At 50.0% G+C, this 17,243-nt stretch overlaps 1 protein-coding gene across 1 annotated transcript in view; it reads right to left on the bottom strand.

Annotated features, from left to right (window-relative positions):
• LOC139240297 (cell adhesion molecule CEACAM5-like) overlaps positions 1-17,243 on the bottom strand; it is a 132,106-nt gene that overhangs the window by 58,560 nt on the left and 56,303 nt on the right. The window contains exons 12-13 of the mRNA XM_070868759.1: positions 3,307-3,351; positions 2,980-3,036 (exon numbers count right to left, since the gene is read on the bottom strand). Of these exons, the coding sequence (XP_070724860.1) occupies positions 2,980-3,036; positions 3,307-3,351 (102 nt within the window). The remainder of the gene's footprint in view (positions 1-2,979; positions 3,037-3,306; positions 3,352-17,243) is intronic.

Below are 17,243 nucleotides of genomic sequence, written 5' to 3'. Positions count from 1 at the left end.
GAGGTCCTCCAGCGACTGGATCGCGTAGGGCTGCAGCTGACGAGGTCAAAATGCGTCTTCATGGCAACAGAAGTGGAGTTTTTGGGGAGAAAGATCACAGCGGATGGCATTCGGCCCACAGACACCAAGACAGAGGCTATCAGGAACGCGCCCAGGCCACAGAACGTCACGGTGCTGCGGTCGTTCCTGGGACTCCTCAACTATTTTGGTAACTTCCTACCGGGGTTAAGCACCCTCTTAGAGCCCCTACATGTGTTATTGCATAAAGGTGAGAACTGGGTTGTTGGGGAAAAAAACAAGTAATTGCTTTTGAGAAAGACGAAACATTTTATGCTCCAACAAGCTGCTTGTATTGTATAACCCGTGTAAAAGACTTATGCTAGCATGTGATGCGTCGTCGTACGGAGTCGGGTGTGTATTACAACAAGCTAACGTTGCGGGGAAGTTGCAACCTGTCGCCAATGCCTCCAGGAGTTTGTCTAAGGCCGAGAGGCCTACAGCATGATTGAGAAAGAGGCATTAGCATGTGTGTTCGGGGTAAAGAAAATGCATCAGTACCTGTTTGGCCTCAAATTTGAGCTGGAAACCGATCACAAGCCCCTCATATCCCTGTTCGCTGAAAACAAGGGGATAAATACTAATGCCTCAGCCCGCATACAAAGGTGGGCACTCGTGCTATCAGTGTATAACTATACCATCCGCCATAGGCCAGGCACTGAGAACTGTGCGGATGCTCTCAGTCGACTACCATTGCCCACCACGGGGGTGGAAATGGCGCAGCCTGCAAACTTGTTGATGGTGGCGCAGCCCGCAGACTTGTTGATGGTCATGGAAACGTTTGAAAATGATAAATCACCTGTCACGGCCCACCAGATTAGGACTTGGACCAGCCAAGATCCTCTGCTGTCCCTAGTAAAAACCTGTGTACTGGATGGGAGCTGGGCCAGCATCCCCGTTGAAATGCAAGAGCTAATCAAGCCGTTCCAGCGGCGAAAGGACGAGCTGTCCATTCAGGCAGACTGCCTGTTGTGGGGTAACCACGTAATGCTACCCTAAAAGGGCAGGGAGACGTTCATCTCAGATCTTCACAGCACACACCCGGGTATAGTAATGATGAAAGCAATAGCCAGATCCCACGTGTGGTGGCCCGGTATCGACTCTGACTTAGAGTCCTGTGTACGGCAATGCAGCATGTGTGCTCAGTTGAGCAACGCGCCCAGAGAGGCACCACTAAGTTTGTGGTCCTGGCCCTCCAGACCATGGTCGAGGATCCATGTCGACTATGCGGGCCTGTTTCTCGGTAAAATGTTCCTGGTGGTGGTGGATGCTTTTTCAAAATGGATTGAATGTGAAATAATGTCGGGAAGCACCACCACCACCATTGAAATCCTGAGGGTCATGTTTGCCACCCACGGCCTGCCTGACATACTGGTCAGTGACAACGGGCCATGTTTCACCAGTGCCGAATTTAAAGAATTCATGGCCTGCAATGGGATCAAACATGTCACCTCGGCCCCGTTTAAACCAGCCTCCAATGGGCAGGCAGAGCGGGCAGTACAAACAATCAAACAGAGCCTTAAACGAGTCACAGAAGGCTCACTCCAAACCCGCCTGTCCCGAGTACTGCTCAGCTACCGCATGAGACCCCACTCGCTCACAGGGGTGCCCCCGGCTGAGCTACTCATGAAAAGGACACTTAAAACCAGACTCTCGCTGGTTCACCCCAACCTGCATGATCAGGTAGAGAGCAAGCGGCAGCAACAAAATGTAAATGATGGTCGCGCCACTGTGTCACGGGAAATTGATCTGAATGACCCTGTGAATGTGTTAAACTATGGACATGGTCCCAAGTGGTTAGCGGGCACGTTGATAGCTAAAGAAGGGTGTTTGTAGTCAAACTAGACAATGGACAAATTTTCAGAAAGCACCTGGACCAAACGAGGCTACGGTTCATAGACTGCCCTGAACAACCCTCAGCAGACGCCACCTTTTTCAAGCCCACAGCACGCACCCAAAGGATCAAAGACACCACCCCGAACCAGGAAATCGAACCCATCACGCCCAACAGCCCAGCAAGGCCAGGCTCACCCAGCAACCCTGCAGGGCCAACAACACGCCAGCCCAGCGAGTGCACAGCCAACACACCAGAACAGACATTTGTACCGAGGCAATCCACCAGGGAAAGAAAGGCTCCCGACCGCCTCACCTTGTAAATAGTTTTCACTTTGACTTTGGGGGAGGGAGTGATGTTGTGTATCTGTAAAGCATGCACTCCCATGTTCCGCCACCAGGGAGCTCATCCCCTGAAGTCCCAAGGGATCCCAACATCCCTTGGGAGCACTGTATATTAGCCGGCCCCTAAGGCCTGTTCCTCACTCTGGAGTGTCTTAATAAAGACTGAGGTCACTGTTACTCTTACCTCCCTGTGTGCAGTCTCATCTGTGTTAGGAACACAATATCTACCATCTAGAAGGACAAGGGCAGCAGGCGCATGGGAACACCATCACTTCCAAATTCCCCTCTAAGTCACACACCATCCTGACTTGGAAATATATCAGCCGTTCCTTCATCGTCACTGGGTCAAAATCCTGGAACTCCCTCCCTAACAGCACTGTGGGAGTACCTTCACCACACGGACTGGAGTAGTTCAAGGCGGCAGCTCACCACCATCTTCTCAAGGGTAATTAGGGACGGGCAATAAATACCGGCCTTGCCAGCGAAGCCCACATCCCAGGAACAAATATTTTAAAAATATCCTTACAGCAATTCATTAGCCCCAAAGTTAATACGATAAACAGAAAATTAACTAGCCATTTCTCATCATCTGTGTGATGTAGCCCTATTTTGTACATCCTTTGGCATATAGTTCGATATTGATGGTGAGAAAATCAACGCGACGCTTAAGGTTTAACAAACATTTTGTTATGTAAGCATGCAACTCTGAATACAAGTTTCTGTATATTGTTCACAATTACCTACCTGCAGCCTTCGGTTTATTGGACTTATTCACTTGAGAGTACAGATCTGCTGGGTCAGCTGCAGGAGGAGGAAGATTGAAAAACTTGCTCTAAATCTCCAAAGCTATCAATAATATTCTCCAACCCCCCAACCCCCTCAAATAAATCAAATGGGTTTTCCTTCATTGTATCGTGAGCCAAGCTATCATTAGCTGAATCGTTGCTTAATATATTCCTCATTCTCATTGTCAATATCCAATCAACTTTAACGTTTAAGATGTACTTTTTGCAGCCATCTATTTATACAAATGTGAACACAAATGTCCGTATAATTTTCATAGTCACATACCTTTATTTTCCGTTTTATTGGATTTGTGGACTTGAGCATACATGTCTACAGGATGAAGATAAACAAACACTCGCATTTTAGTAAAAATCAACATAAATGTTTTGATGATTGCTAATGACTCCCACAATGAGTAGTTGAGGCAAATAGCACAATACATTTCAGGGGAAGCTAGATACACACAAGAGCGAGAAAGGAATAGAAGGATGTGTTGATAGATTGTGAAAAAAAGTAAAGTGGGAGGAGGTTCGTGTCGGGTATAAACACGGAATAGATCAGTTAGGTAGAGTAGCCTGTTTCTGTGCTGTATATTCTCCGTAATATGTAACATTAAACTGGCCAAAATAGGGACTATTTTTTGTTATTCATTCCTGGGATGTGGGCTTCACTGGCAAGTCCAGCATTTATTGCCCGTCCCTAATTCCCCGTGAGAAGGTGGTGGTGAGCCGCCTTCTTGAACCGCTGCAGTCCGTGTGGTGAAGGTGCTCCCACAGTGCTGTTAGGGAGGGAGTTCCAGGATTGTGTCCCAGTGACAATGAAGGAACGGCCGATATATCTCCATGTCGGGAAGGTGTGTGTGACTTGGAGGGGAACGTGGAGGTGGTGGTGTTCCCATGCGTCTGCTGCCCTTGTCCTACTAGGTGGTAGATATCGCGGGTTTGGGAGGTGCTGCCGAAGAAGCCGGGGTGAGTTGCTGCAGTGCATCTTGTAGATGTACACACTGCAGTCAGGGGGCGCCGGTGGTGGAGGGAGTGAATATTTAAGGTGGTGAATGGGGCACTTATTGTTGTTGGCGCTGCACTCATCCAGGCAAATGGAGAGTATTCCATCACACTCCTGACTTGTGCCTTGCTAGATGGTGGGAAGGCGTTGTGACTTGAATTCCGTAGTAATTAATTAACAGACAGTGCTTAGTTAAGCTGACACTGGACATTTAGCAAAGTGTCTTTATACATCTAACTCTTGAAGAAGACATTGAACATTTATTTGAGTGGATGGGGTGATTTACAAGATGAGCCGGGGGCAGGATCCACAAAGCACAACTATTGAGTGAGGTTCAGTAATAATGGAAACCTGTTATACACTCAAAATGCAAGCGCTACACTCTGTCCCCATCACATACTGACAATGTGCACCACACAGCAAAATGCAACCCAGGGCTTCCTGCAAACCTCTCTGAACTGTCCTCATTTCCTTTGCGCACTTAAGTAGGATTATATGTGGGGAGTATTAGTCTTGTTCAGCATGCTTCCTGTAACATGGGGAGTATTGGTCCGGTTCAGCACGCTTCCTGTAACATGGGGAGTATTGGTCTTGTTCAGCATGCTTCCTGTAACATGGGGAGTATTGGTCCGGTTCAGCACGCTTCCTGTAACATGGGGAGTATTGGTCTTGTTCAGCATGCTTCCTGTAACATAGGGAGTATTGGTCCGGTTCAGCACGCTTCCTGTAACATGGTGAGTATTGGTCTGGTTCAGCACGCTTGCTATAACATGGGGAGTATTGGTCTGGTTCAGCACGTTTGCTGTAACATGGGCAGTATTGGTCTGGTTCAGCATGCTTCCTGTCACATGGGGAGTATTGGTCCGGTTCAGCACGCTTCCTGTAACATGGTGAGTATTGGTCTGGTTCAGCACGCTTCCTGTAATATGGGGAGTATTGGTCCGGTTCAGCATGCTTCCTGTAATATGGGGTGTATTGGTCTGGTTCAGCACGCTTCCTGTAACACAAGGAGTATTGGTCTTGTTCAGCACGCTTGCTGTAACATGGGGAGTATTGATCTGGTTCAGCACGCTTCCTGTAACATGGGCAGTATTGGTCTGGTTCAGCATGCTTCCTGTCACATGGGGAGTATTGGTCCGGTTCAGCACGCTTCCTGTAACATGGGGAGTATTGGTCTGGTTCAGCACGCTTCCTGTAACATGGGGAGTATTGGTCTGGTTCAGCACGCTTCCTGTAACATGGGGAGTATTGGTCCGGTTCAGCATGCTTCCTGTCACATGGGGAGTATTGGTCTGGTTCAGCACGCTTCCTGTAACATGGGGAGTATTGGTCTGGTTCAGCACGCTTCCTATAACATGGGGAGTATTGGTCTCGATCAGCATGCTTCCTGTCACATGGGGAGTATTGGTCCGGTTCAGCACGCTTCCTGTAACATGGGTTGTATTGGTCTGGTTCAGCACGCTTGCTGTAACATGGGGAGTATTGGTCTGGTTCAGCACGCTTCCTGTAACACGAGGAGTATTGGTCTTGTTCAGCATGCTTCCTGTAACGTGGGGAGTATTGGTCCGGTTCAGCATGCTTCCTGTAACATGGGGAGTATTGGTCTTGTTCAGCATGCTTCCTGTAACGTGGGGAGTATTGGTCCGGTTCAGCATGCTTCCTGTAACATGGGGAGTATTGGTCTTGTTCAGCATGCTTCCTGTAACATGGGGAGTATTGGTCCGGTTCAGCACGCTTCCTGTAACATGGTGAGTATTGGTCTGGTTCAGCACGCTTGCTATAACATGGGGAGTATTGGTCTGGTTCAGCACGTTTGCTGTAACATGGGCAGTATTGGTCTGGTTCAGCATGCTTCCTGTCACATGGGGAGTATTGGTCCGGTTCAGCACGCTTCCTGTAACATGGTGAGTATTGGTCTGGTTCAGCACGCTTCCTGTAATATGGGGAGTATTGGTCCGGTTCAGCATGCTTCCTGTAATATGGGGTGTATTGGTCTGGTTCAGCACGCTTCCTGTAACACAAGGAGTATTGGTCTTGTTCAGCACGCTTGCTGTAACATGGGGAGTATTGATCTGGTTCAGCACGCTTCCTGTAACATGGGCAGTATTGGTCTGGTTCAGCATGCTTCCTGTCACATGGGGAGTATTGGTCCGGTTCAGCACGCTTCCTGTAACATGGGGAGTATTGGTCTGGTTCAGCACGCTTCCTGTAACATGGGGAGTATTGGTCTGGTTCAGCACGCTTCCTGTAACATGGGGAGTATTGGTCTGGTTCAGCATGCTTCCTGTCACATGGGGAGTATTGGTCTGGTTCAGCACGCTTCCTGTAACATGGGGAGTATTGGTCTGGTTCAGCACGCTTCCTATAACATGGGGAGTATTGGTCTCGATCAGCATGCTTCCTGTCACATGGGAGTATTGGTCCGGTTCAGCACGCTTCCTGTAACATGGGTTGTATTGGTCTGGTTCAGCACGCTTGCTGTAACATGGGGAGTATTGGTCTGGTTCAGCACGCTTCCTGTAACACGAGGAGTATTGGTCTTGTTCAGCATGCTTCCTGTAACGTGGGGAGTATTGGTCCGGTTCAGCATGCTTCCTGTAACATGGGGAGTATTGGTCTGGTTCAGCACGCTTGCTGTAACATGGGGAATATTGGTCTGGTTCAGCATGCTTCCTGTAACACGAGCAGTATTGGTCTTGTTCAGCACGCTTCCTGTAACATGGGGAGTATTGGTCCGGTTCAGCACGCTTCCTGTAACATGGGGAGTATTAGTCTTGTTCAGCACGCTTGCTGTAACATGGGGAGTATTGGTCTGGATCAGCATGCTTCCTGTAACATGGGAATATTGGTCTGGTTCAGCATGCTTCCTGTAACATGGGGAGTATTGATCTGGTTCAGCACGCTTGCTATAACATGGGGAGTATTGGTCTGGTTCAGCACGCTTCCTGTAACATGGGGAGTATTGGTCTGGTTCAGCACGCTTCCTGTAACATGGGCAGTATTGGTCTGGTTCAGCATGCTTCCTGTCACATGGGGAGTATTGGTCCGGTTCAGCACGCTTCCTGTAACATGGGGAGTATTGGTTTGGATCAGCACGCTTCCTGTAACATGGGGAGTATTGGTCTGGTTCAGCACGCTTCCTGTAACATGGGAAGTATTGGTCTGGATCAGCATGCTTCCTGTCACATGGGGAGTATTGGTCCGGTTCAGCACGCTTCCTGTAACATGGGGAGTATTGGTCTGGTTCAGCACGCTTGCTGTAACATGGGGAGTATTGGTCTGGATCAACACACTTCCTGTAACATGGGGAGTATTAGTCTTGTTCAGCATGCTTCCTGTAACATGGGGAGTATTGGTCTGGATTAGCACGCTTCCTGTAACATGGGGAGTATTGGTCTGGTTCAGCACGCTTCCTGTAACATGGGGAGTATTGGTCTGGTTCAAACTTCCTGGGGAGGAGGAGAACTCTGTGTTCTGATTGGCCCATTCAGGACAAAAAACAAGCAACATGTGGTGAGCCAATAATGGAGCTTTAAAAAAGAGGTTGTTGTTTTCTCGGCCCCACTCACACTCTGACGTCTCCGTCCTCGGCCTCTTACACTGTTCCACTGAAGCTCAGCACAAGCTCGAGGAACAGTACCTCATCTTTCGATTAGGCACGTTACAGTCTGCTGGACTCAACAATTTCTGACCATAATCTCGGTTACTATTTTTCAAATGGCAGCCATTGATGATCCTGCCATTCTCATGCACACCCTATCTAGACCCATCTTTTGTTTCTTTATTTGTTCCATTGCCATCTCCTTTTGCCTTGCATCATCATCTATTTTGTCATTTAATCACTCCTGCCTTCCATTCTATCACAGAGCTTCCCTTTTGCACTTTCCTCCCCTCTCCCCTCGCCCTGCCTCTGTACTTGCTTAAAACCTGCGTCATCTCTAACTTTTCCATCAACCTGAAACGTGAACTCTGTTTCTCTCTCCACAGGTGCTGCCTGATTGCTGAGAGTTTCCAGTATTTTCTGGTGTTTTGTTATCCTCCCGCACTTCCCTTGGAGAATGGTGTGATGTGATGGAAGGATTGCCAGGCTGATTAACAGTCTGCCAGAGTGTTGCTGTTGTTGTTTTTGTACCTTGACACTCTTATCTTGCAGAATAATAGAGCAGGTGTAGGGGGGAAGAGCCCACTGCCCCAGGCCAGGAGCAGCAAAAGGTAATGGAAAGCTTTGCTCGGAAATGGTGTTAGATTCTCAACATGTGGCGGATACTGGTCTATAGCGTAAGAGAGCAGTGCCCAACCTTTTAGAGCAGGTCATATCCACAGGCATCACCATTGAGTGGACAGCCCCAAAAATACAAGGCTTCAAAATTTATGCTTGCTGCACATTAAAAATATACTCACCCCCAGGATAGCCTTTTCCCACCTGTCTTTTCCTGGTTTGGTATTCACGCCTCCACTGAGATCTTTTTACTGCCTGGCCTGGTTCACATCTGCTTTCACTGACTGTCTTGTCTTGCCTTATGTTACTTTTATTGCTTTACTTTACCTTGCCTAGTCAAGCCAAGTCAAGTCAAGTTAACTCAAGACCAGTTAATCAAGTCAATTCAAGCCAAGCCAAGCCAAGTTAATTAAGCCAAGGCAAGTCAAGTTAATCAAGCCAAGTCAAGCCAAGTCAAGTCAAGTTAACTCAAGACCAGTTAATCAAGTCAAGCCAAGCCAAGCCAAGTTAATCAAGCCAAGCCAAGTCAAGCCAAGTCTGCCAAGTCAAGTCAAGTTAACTGAAGCCCAGTTAATCAAGTCAATTCAAGCCAAGCCAAGCTAAGTTAATCAAGCCAAGACAAGTCAAGTTAATCAAGCCAAACCAAGCCAAGTCTGCCAAGTCAAGTCAAGCTAACTCAAGCCCAGTTAATCAAGTCAAGCCAAGCCAAGCCAAGTCAAGTTAATCAAGCCAAGCCAAGCCAAGCCAAGTCTGCCAAGTCAAGTCAAGTTAACTGAAGCCCAGTTAATCAAGTCAATCTAAGCCAAGCCAAGCCAAGTTAATCAAGCCAAGCCAAGTCAAGTTAATCAAGCCAAGCCAAGCCAAGTCTGCTAAGTCAAGTCAAGCTAACTCAAGCCCAGTTAATCAAGTCAAGTCAGCTCAAGCCAACTCAAGTCAAGTCAATCAAGCCAAGCCAAGTTAATTAAGCCAAGCCAAGCCAAGGCAAGTTAATCAAGCCAAGTCAAGTCAAGTCAGGCCAAGCCAAGCCAAGCCAAGTTAACTCAAGCTCAGTTAATCAAGTCAAGTCAAATCAAGCCAGGCCAAGCCAAATCTACCAAGCCAAGCCAAATCAAGTCTATCAAGCCAAGCCTCGTATAGGCGATTGTTGCAGCAGAGACTATGGGGCTAAAATTCCGGCCTCGGCAGATCCGTACGGATGGACCTGGCGAGGCCCTGCCAGAGCTGGTTTTCGGCACGCAATGTGCATGCACCGAAAAACGGCTTTTCCGATCTGTCAAATTCTGGTTTGACAGATCAAACACATCCCCGCAGCCAGGACATTCACGCGGGAGAGATTGGGCTAGTTACCCAACTCTTGCCCAGCGAATGTCCTTCAAACTCTTGGGCCAGGTAAAAGCAGGTGCATAGACTACTGTTACCAGTGTAAGAGTTTTAAAACACATAAAAATAAAAATTAAACACACATTTTTACGTTAAAAACCCTGTCCGCTAAAGTAAGTTTATTTCAAACCCTCAGAAAACACATCAAACAAAAATCCAAAAAATGTTTTCTTTTTCAGAAACATTTAATGAACTTTAATTTCAATTAATTTTAATTTTGTGAGATGTGTTTTTTATTTTTATGTTGTGTTTAGTGTGTTTGGGTTTTTTCTTCTCATTAATAGCAATAAGAACTCGTCAATATGGAGTTCTCATTGATCGATGAGAATACTGCACCTGACTGGTTGTGCAGTCACACGTCCGAACCTCGAGGACGGGAACGTGCTCCAAAGCGTGGGAAGAGAAGACCCCCCCTCCCCACAGCAATCACAGGCCCCTCCGGGACCACCAGGGAAATTTGTAAAACATTCTCGGGTCGAAGGCATTCGTCCGAAGGAAGCTTCCGACCCGAATTTCAGGCCCATTAAATTCTACTAAAAGGGCGAGTGTTAAAGGGCAACGGGAGCGAACATGAAAGTTGAATTAAAATAGATAGCTCATATGGAGATAAAGAGCACTTTAACTTAGTGAGCTACAGGCCTGTCTGTGTGCTGTAAGATTGGTTGTGACTGAGTGACGAGGAAACACTGTCCATCCTCTCTGCGTGCGTGATCTAAAATTGGCCGCATGAATTTCTTAACCTGCAATTATCGTGTGATCTTGCAAACTATCTGTCAAAGGTTTCCTGGTGGCGTTCCAAGAAAACCAGGGCGTTTCCCTGGACTCACGTCACCAGAAGCACAATAAACGATATAGTGGTGATTCATCTGTCAGCAGTTTGTGGGTTATTGACAGCCTTGCAGAGTACAGTCAGCACACTTCATTATCGGAAGAGTTCTGTAGGGGAGGATGAAAACCCCCTCATTTTACCCAGAAGGAAAAGGGCTGTGGGATCAGTCTGTGCTGTGAATTGAAACCGATGGAAGGAAAACTTTGGGACACAAATGGAGACCCCCCCCCCCAGTGTTTGGACTCATAGGAAAGGGAATTTAATTTGGAACTATCTACCAGAAAGTTTGAAATCCTAAAGTGCACATGGAAGAAACTATGAACTTTAATCGAATTTGGGATTTTTTTTAAAGGTCTGCAAGAAAAGGGGTGGAGTCAATATCAAAAGGGCCAGTTTGGACATTGGAACTAATCAAATTGTCTGGGAACTGTATACCCTCGAAACTTGCCCCTTGAAAACATTAGCATTTAAACAATGTCACATACATATTCCAACACCTTTTTCATCAGGCATAGAAATATCTGGCTCAGGCCAGACTAGCACAATGGCTACAGGAGGCCAATGCAATCAACACCCACTCAAACCTTGAGTAGGTTAAGATCAGTGGGAAAAAAACCTAAAAACCTCAAACTGCTGCATTTTTCAAAATCAAAAGTCCACCAATGAGAAGAATCGACTTCAGCAGGAGAGGCGGACTGGATAATCTGGCTATAAAAAAGGGGTTTCTGACGTAGTGAAAAGGAGAAGTGATGATTTCCCCTGCCCTCGTGATTCAACAACCACAACCACAAGCCTCTCGACACTGAAGGAAAACCAGTGTCCGAAGACACTGAAGATAGAAGAAACAAACCACCAGACTGCAGAAGGCACAGTAGTGAGTATAACCTCTGGTCCCCAGAACTCCCAACTCAGTTCGGCCAGGAAAGGTGGGAGGTTGGGCATTGTACTGCTAAACTGGTGTAAAGATTTTCGTTGGGTCCGTTTTAGTGGGATTTAGGGGGATTGTTTTGTTGGTGTATTGCTGTTTGTTGAGTTACACCTTGTCAAATAAATTGGAAGCCTAAAGTTCCTCTTGGAATCACCTTGTCTCAGTTCTATTGTATTACATCTCCTGATCGTGAGTCTTATGTCAGAACTGTGTAAGGGAAGCTAGGAGCGCCTCGAAAACGCTCAACTGTGTGTCACAGGCTAGGGAAGAAGGGGTTAGGAGTGTTTGACACTCACAGGTGCCTCACATGCTAGGCATAAGCTGTGGGGACGCACGAGTCTCAAAACCCCCTTCATAAGCTGTGGACATAGTCTCTCCAGGGGTGCTCTTGCAGCACTCAGGGTACCTCACAGGCCAGGCATAAGCTGTGAGGGCAGAAGCCCAGAGAGAGACACCCAAGGCACAACAACAACCCTGTGAAAACCCCTTACAGAACATGGTGACCACGAAGGGACTTAAGCAAACAGAAGATGTTAATATAACAGATGAGGTGATAAGAGAGGAAACTAAAATGGAGGAGAGAATTTCCTCATACATTTTTGGCAAGGTGAACCTCACCAAACCTTGGGTACAAGCCCTCACTCGGGCAGAGCGCCCAGTGGATGCTGCTGCTCAGTGGACAGCAGGGAAGGACCACAACCACAGGGTGGAAAAGGCCATCTGGCTTATCTGCTTCACCCGCCAAGTCCGAAAGCTCGACCAGCGGGTGAAGGACTTGTAACAGAGTCTTCAGAAATCAGAGGAGCTCTCTGCTATCCGGGCTGTGGTTGGGGACAACCTGCTGGCCGAATTAGCTGAGGAGCAACAAAGGAACCAGCAGTTGGAGGAGACCTTCCGAAATAGCCGGGACTATCTTCAGTGTCAGGTCACTGAGGCTAAGGGTAGTGAGGGGTCCCTCCGGGAACAGAACTCTCGGTACACCCAGAAAATTTGGGAACTGGAGAATAAATTAAAAGACATACAGGCAGCCTATAAAGTGGCCAGTAGCAGTGAGTTTGCAGATCACGGTCCCTGTCAGGAGAGGATTAAAACTCTCAAAGGGGATGGTTGCCCTGATAGGACCCGGAGGGTCCACAGGGGACAAAGGAGAGTATTGGGGGGTAGAGGAGAATCCAAAGGCAAGAGACGCCCGACCACCTCCTGAGGCACCGGTGGTTTGTCCGGTGGGGTACCAGGAGGGGCGGGGCACGCAGGTAGTAGCATTCCCAGGGCTGGGGGCAGGACCAATGTGTCCCGCTCAGCAGCAGGGATGTGAGGCTCCAGCCGAGGGTCAGTTAAAGGCTGGATCAGGCGACCAGGCACTGTCTGCTGCACCGGGTATGGTGGGACAGCCGGAGGTAGAGGGACCAGCGCAGAAAGATCCTGAACCAGGGCGGATGTGCCCGGTCAGGCAGCGCAAGTACGGTCCTCCACAGGGAGGTGGCCAAGGTCGGGGAGCGCTGGAGAGCGACTTTATTATTCCCCACGGAGTTCAATCACTCAGGGCCATGGTGGCCCATTTGGCCAAACTCACTCGCAGCGGGGACCCATCTATCCACTTCATGGAGGTGATGCAGGCAGGGGAAATTAATGGGTGCGACGAGGAAGAGACAGCCAAGCTGCTGCTCTTCTCTCTGGACAGCAAATTGTACCAGGCCCTACTGGCAGAATGTCGGAGGGGACAGCGTACATTTACTGAGGTCCAGAGGGCCGTCCTTGAGGCTATGGGCTTCGATGACGGCAGTCCTTTCGAACGGGTCGAAAGGACAAGGCAGCTCGCAGGGGAAACCCCGCAGGCGTTTGTGGACAGGCTGTGGGTGGTATACCACGCAGCCTGTGGGGAGCTCCTTGACCGGGCGAATCTTTCCGCGGTACAGACTGGCCGCTGGCTGAGGATGCTGGTGGCAAACTGCTTGCCCCGGCTCAAGGCCAGGGCAGAACTGTGGTTCAATTCCCGGGACCCCAACCTCACCGAGGAAGCAGTGGTCAGGCAACTGGCACTGGTCCAACGGAATGGAGGAGGGGAGGAGAAAACCTCCAAAGGTCGGGTAAATGAAGTAAAACCCAACTCGATTCCCAAAAGGGAATGGCACCAGGAGGGTGGCCGCTCGTCTGATAAGGAGGGAGTGTGCTACGGGTGCGGGAAAGCTGGGCATTTTAAAAGGGATTGCAGGAGCCCAGTAAAGAGATATGGGGGGAAAAGTTCTTCAGGGGCCGCCCAGAGTGGGGGAAGTGGAGGGAGCTCCTCACCATCCCTTGACCAGATAGTAGCTGCAGTGAGGACAGCGCTGGAGGGGACTGGGAAGGTAGCCACAGCAACAGGCAGGGAAGCACCAGCAACCCTGCCAGTACAGAGGCCGTGACTAGCCCAGACCCAGCCTGCATACCTGTGCCCACTAGAATATGACCCCTGGGGACGACCCTGAGTCAAGATGGAGGTTGGGGGTGTATTGGGTACCTACCTTTTGGACACTGGTGCTTCCAGCACGATAGTCCATTCGGAGGACCCCGCAACCTCACCTCTATCAAACGGGGTGCCGTATCAACTAGTTGGGTTCACAGGTAATGAGAAGGCTGGGTTTTTCTCAGTCCCGCTCGCGGTTCGTTTAGGAGCACTCCAAACACAATGGAAGTGCGTCCTAATGAACTGGGAGCAGGTGGGAAAAGGGATTTTGGGGGCTGATTTTATCATCGCTCGCCAGATCCTAGTAGACTTGAGGAATCACTGTCTATGGGGCACAGTGGGCACGGGAGCAGAGGGAGAAGTCATGGTTATTGATAAGAAACAGGGAAAAGGGACTCTGTGTACAATGAAGCCAAAAGGGGGTTACGACCTGGAGGTTCTGGTCGGTAACACCCCGGCAGAGTACCGGGCCTATGTGCAAGCAAATCTTGCAGCATTTGCCACCCATAAACACGATTGTGGGAGAGTCACAGAAGTGGAGGTTAGAATAGATGGGGATTCCATGTCCAGCCCGCAAAAGCAGTATGGCTTTCCCCGAGAGGCAGAAGCAGACTTGGAGACAGCTTTAAGCTCGCTTGTCGAGCAGGGTGTTTTGAGACCCATAGCCACCCATGTCAACTCCCCGCTTTGGCCGGTTCGGAAACCAGATAATTCTTGGAGGGCTACGGTGGATTATAGGGTGCTCAATAAAAACATCCCAGCTTGTGCCCCCACAGTAGCGCCAGTTGCGGATCTGATCGGGGAAATCCCTGCATCTGCAACCACGTTCACAGTGTTGGACATATCCAATGGGTTCTGGTCTATCCCTGTACGGAGGGAAGACCAGTACAAGTTTGCCTTCACCTTCCGGGAACAGCAGTACACATGGAGCTGCCTCCCACAGGGCTTTCATAATAGTCCCAGCATCTTTCACCAATGCATGGCAAACTGCTTAAAAGGCTTCAGCCAGCCACACCAGCTGGTCCAGTATGTGGACGACCTGTTGTTGTTCACAGACAGCAGTGAGGAACACGTTCTACTGCTTGCCGAACTGCTGGTCTTACTGAAGGAAGGGGGTTTTAAAGTTAACCCCAAGAAAGCCCAGATAGGTCTAGGAGAGGTAAAATTCCTGGGCCTGACGATAAGGGCAGGAGAAAGGGCCATTGATGAGGCTAGAAGAAAGGCAGTGCAGGAACTCCCTGTCCCTAGGGATGTGTCGGGGGTAAGGTCTTTCCTGGGAATCACTGGCTACTGTAGGGACTTCATCGAGGACTATGCAGCCACTGCCGCCCCTCTGCTCAGACTCCTACATAAGGGGGTTGAGTGGGAATGGGACAAGGGCTGTGAGGCAGCATTTGTCCGTCCTAAGAGAGACCTGCAGGTAGCACCAGCCCTAGGGGCAATTGATGGGGGGGAGGAATTCTTCCTGGAGGTGGCAGCCAGTGGTGACAGCTTAAGTGCAGTGTTGCTCCAGGGGCGAAACGGTCAGCTGAGACCAGTGGTGTACTCCTCCAGGGTCCTCACGGAGGTAGAAAAGGGATACTCCAATTGTGAGAGGCACTTGCTTGCCACCCACTGGGCAGTAAAGAGAGCTCAGATCTTTACCGGAATATCCCCCATTACACTCCTCACCCATCATACCCCAACGCAGATGCTGTTGGACGGGAGGATTAAGGACGGGACAGTGAGCAGTGCTAGAATCACTCGCTGGACCCTCCTCCTCTCCCAAATGACTTTAAAGGTCAAGGGCCTCTGCGAGCCCAGGCTCGCAGCAAATTTAATCTATCCAGGGCAGCCGCATCTATGCTCTGTGGAGGGAGTATGGGACATTAACTTTGGATTTCGGGCAGGGATACACCCCACAGGCCGCGAGATCTACGTTGATGGCTCCAGTTCAGTGTCCGCGGGTACAAGACTCATGGGCTGCGGAGTTTGGGATCCCAAGGCAGGAATTGCCTTGGCTCTTAAACTCCCATGCACCCTGAGCGCCCAGCAGGCGGAACTTTCGGCGGTGATGTATGTGGTCACACACCCCGAGGAATTCCCTACCCCATACACGATTTGCTCGGACAGCATGTTCACTTGCAATTCGTGTACAGAGTATCTGGCGATTTGGTCACGCCGGGGGTACACCTCTGCGGATGGGAAGCCCCTTGTGACCAAACCCCTGCTAGAAAAGATCGTGGCTGCAGTGGGAGAAACCGGGGATGTATATATCCATAAGGTAAAGGCCCACTCCAAAACTGAGCCACGGGGGGAAGGTAACCAGCAGGCAGACCTGCTGGCAAGGGAAGGTGCTCGCACAGGTCGCCCATGGGACCCATATGAGGCAGGCAGGATAGCAGCAGCAAGAAGCAAGCCAGGGACACAAGGGAGCGTAGGGGCGGCTGCGGCCCCGGACCTTAAAGTAGTCCAGATGCAGGATCCGATCCTGAAGGCTGCCTTGGCTGCTATCAAAAGGGGGAAAAAGGCGGAGGGCCCATACAGCGCTGTAGATATTGCTGTGCGGGAAGGCATGTTGTTTAAAGGGGACAAATGGGTAGTGCCGCCACAACACCGGAGGGAATTCCTTCAGCTGGCCCATGAGGGTCCAGGTGCGGGGCACCCTGGGCCGGAATCTACCTGGCAACGGGTAGAAAAGGCAGGGTGGTGGCCAGACCTCCGGAAAGACGTCCGCAACTTCTGTGCGGACTGTCTGGTTTGCGCTGCAAACAATCCAGACCCTCAGAAAAGGAAGGCGTCTATGGGACACGTCAGGCGGGTAGAGGGACCATGGCAGTCGATCCAGATCGACTACATCGGACCCCTACCGGCCGCCCAGGGAGGTTATAAATACTGCCTCGTCCTGGTGGATGTGTTTTCCAAGTGGGTGGAAGCCTTCCCTTGCCGAACAGCTACCGCGGTGGGGACTGCAAAAATCCTGGTGAGGGAGGTGTTCTCTCGGTGGGGTCTACCTCAAATCGTGGAGTCCGACCGAGGAAGCCACTTCACCGGCCAGGTGATGCAGGCCACCCTAAAGGTGCTGGGGATAAGAGCCAAATGGCATGTCGCCTACAACCCTCAGTCCTCAGGCACCGTAGAACGCCTGAACCGGACCCTAAAGGAAAGGCTGCGCAAGGAGACGGGAGACTCACCGAACAAGTGGGTGGAGGTCTTACCGTTGGTCCTCATGGGAATCCGGGCCAGTCAGTCAAAGAGCACAGGGTACTCACCCCATGAGCTGATGACGGGCCGGATCATGAGAACCCCAGTGCATGTGTTGGCGCCGGTTCTCACCGAAGGGCAGCTCCGAGAGGTGAACCGGGACCAGTTTGTCAGGAACCTGTTTGAACACCTCAAACAGATTCACTGGCAGGCTGCTAGTAACATGGGCAGACAG

Source organism: Pristiophorus japonicus, chromosome 31 (assembly GCF_044704955.1).
Source record: "Pristiophorus japonicus isolate sPriJap1 chromosome 31, sPriJap1.hap1, whole genome shotgun sequence".
NCBI lineage: Eukaryota > Metazoa > Chordata > Chondrichthyes > Pristiophoridae > Pristiophorus > Pristiophorus japonicus.
The sequence above is the reverse complement of the archived record's forward strand: the minus strand, read 5'-3'. Positions and strand labels throughout refer to the sequence as shown.